We start from the raw sequence: 1,118 nt of genomic DNA on the forward strand, positions 1-1,118 counted from the left end.
CAGGAGGTCTTGGGACAGTGGTCCTGTGGTCAGACCCTGGGGAGATGATGGTCATCACGGATCTTAGGATCCAGGGATAATTTTCTGACCTAAGATGCAGCGAGAAGAAGCTGGGCACTCAGCCCTTCCTGCTCAGTCACCGGGCCTGCCCCCTGGGGGTGGGAAACATGCTCTCTGCTGAGTGCTCCCCTGGGAACCCAGATGGGGACTGCATTTGCATAAACACTGAAACATCAGGCCCCAGAGGACTGAGGGCATAAGAGAGGCCTGGGGAGCCCACTGTGCCCTGAGGACTCGCAGAAAGAGCCCTGGGGCATCTGCACCATGGCCTGGACCCCGCTCCTGCTCCCTCTTCTCACTCTCTGCACAGGTGCTGCCTCTCAGCCCAACAGGACAGGGAGCTGGCCTCTCCCGAACCTTGATCTCAGCCCAGACACAGACTTAAGGTGGGTCCTTATGGGAACAGGCTGTTAATTCTCAATCCATTTCTTTTCTCCCCCCTCCTTGTAGGTTCTATAGTTTCCTCTGAGCTGACACAGCCTCCCTCAGTGTCTGTGGCCCTGGGACAGACGGCCACCATCACATGCCAGGGGGATATCTTTGTGGTAACTGATGACGACTATGAGGAAGAATATGTTGTGAACTGGTACCAGCAGAAGCCCGGCCAGGCCCCTGTAACAGTCATCTATGGTAATAGCAACCGGCCCTCAGGGGTCCCTGACCGATTCTCAGGCTCCACTTCGAGGAACTCGGCCACCCTGACCATCAGTGGGGCTCAGGCCCAGGACGAGGCTGACTATTACTGTCAGTCGTGGGACAGCAGTGGTGATGCTCACAGTGACAAAGTCTGATGGGGAAGTGAGACACGAAACCTTCCTCTGTCTGTGCCACCCTCTCCTCCAGCCCCAGGGGGACTGTGCTGGAAATTATGTGCCATCTGCTCAGGTCCCCAGGTCTGAGATCCCAAAGCTGCCCCCTCCTGAGCCTTCAGGCAGCTCTGCAGAGGGTGGATCAGGAGTGAATTCAGGGCGGGCTGGTCCAGGCTGTTCTGGTGTTTCTAGGAGAAAGCATGAGCTGCAGAAATTGCTGACTTGAAGGACACACAGATGGAAACCTAT

The 1,118-nt window shown here is 56.5% G+C and overlaps 1 gene segment (V, D, J or C); it reads left to right on the forward strand.

The window, feature by feature from the left end:
- The first annotated feature begins 258 nt into the window (after positions 1-258).
- On the forward strand, positions 259-866 carry LOC118987142 (immunoglobulin lambda variable 3-19-like). The segment is given in 2 exon segments: positions 259-370; positions 511-866. Coding segments are annotated over 2 exon segments (387 nt in total).
- The last annotated feature ends 252 nt before the right edge of the window (positions 867-1,118 follow it).

Source organism: Sturnira hondurensis, unplaced genomic scaffold, assembly GCF_014824575.4.
Source record: "Sturnira hondurensis isolate 20B ecotype Veracruz unplaced genomic scaffold, ASM1482457v3 Scaffold0005054, whole genome shotgun sequence".
In the NCBI taxonomy this organism is placed as follows: Eukaryota; Metazoa; Chordata; class Mammalia; order Chiroptera; family Phyllostomidae; genus Sturnira; species Sturnira hondurensis.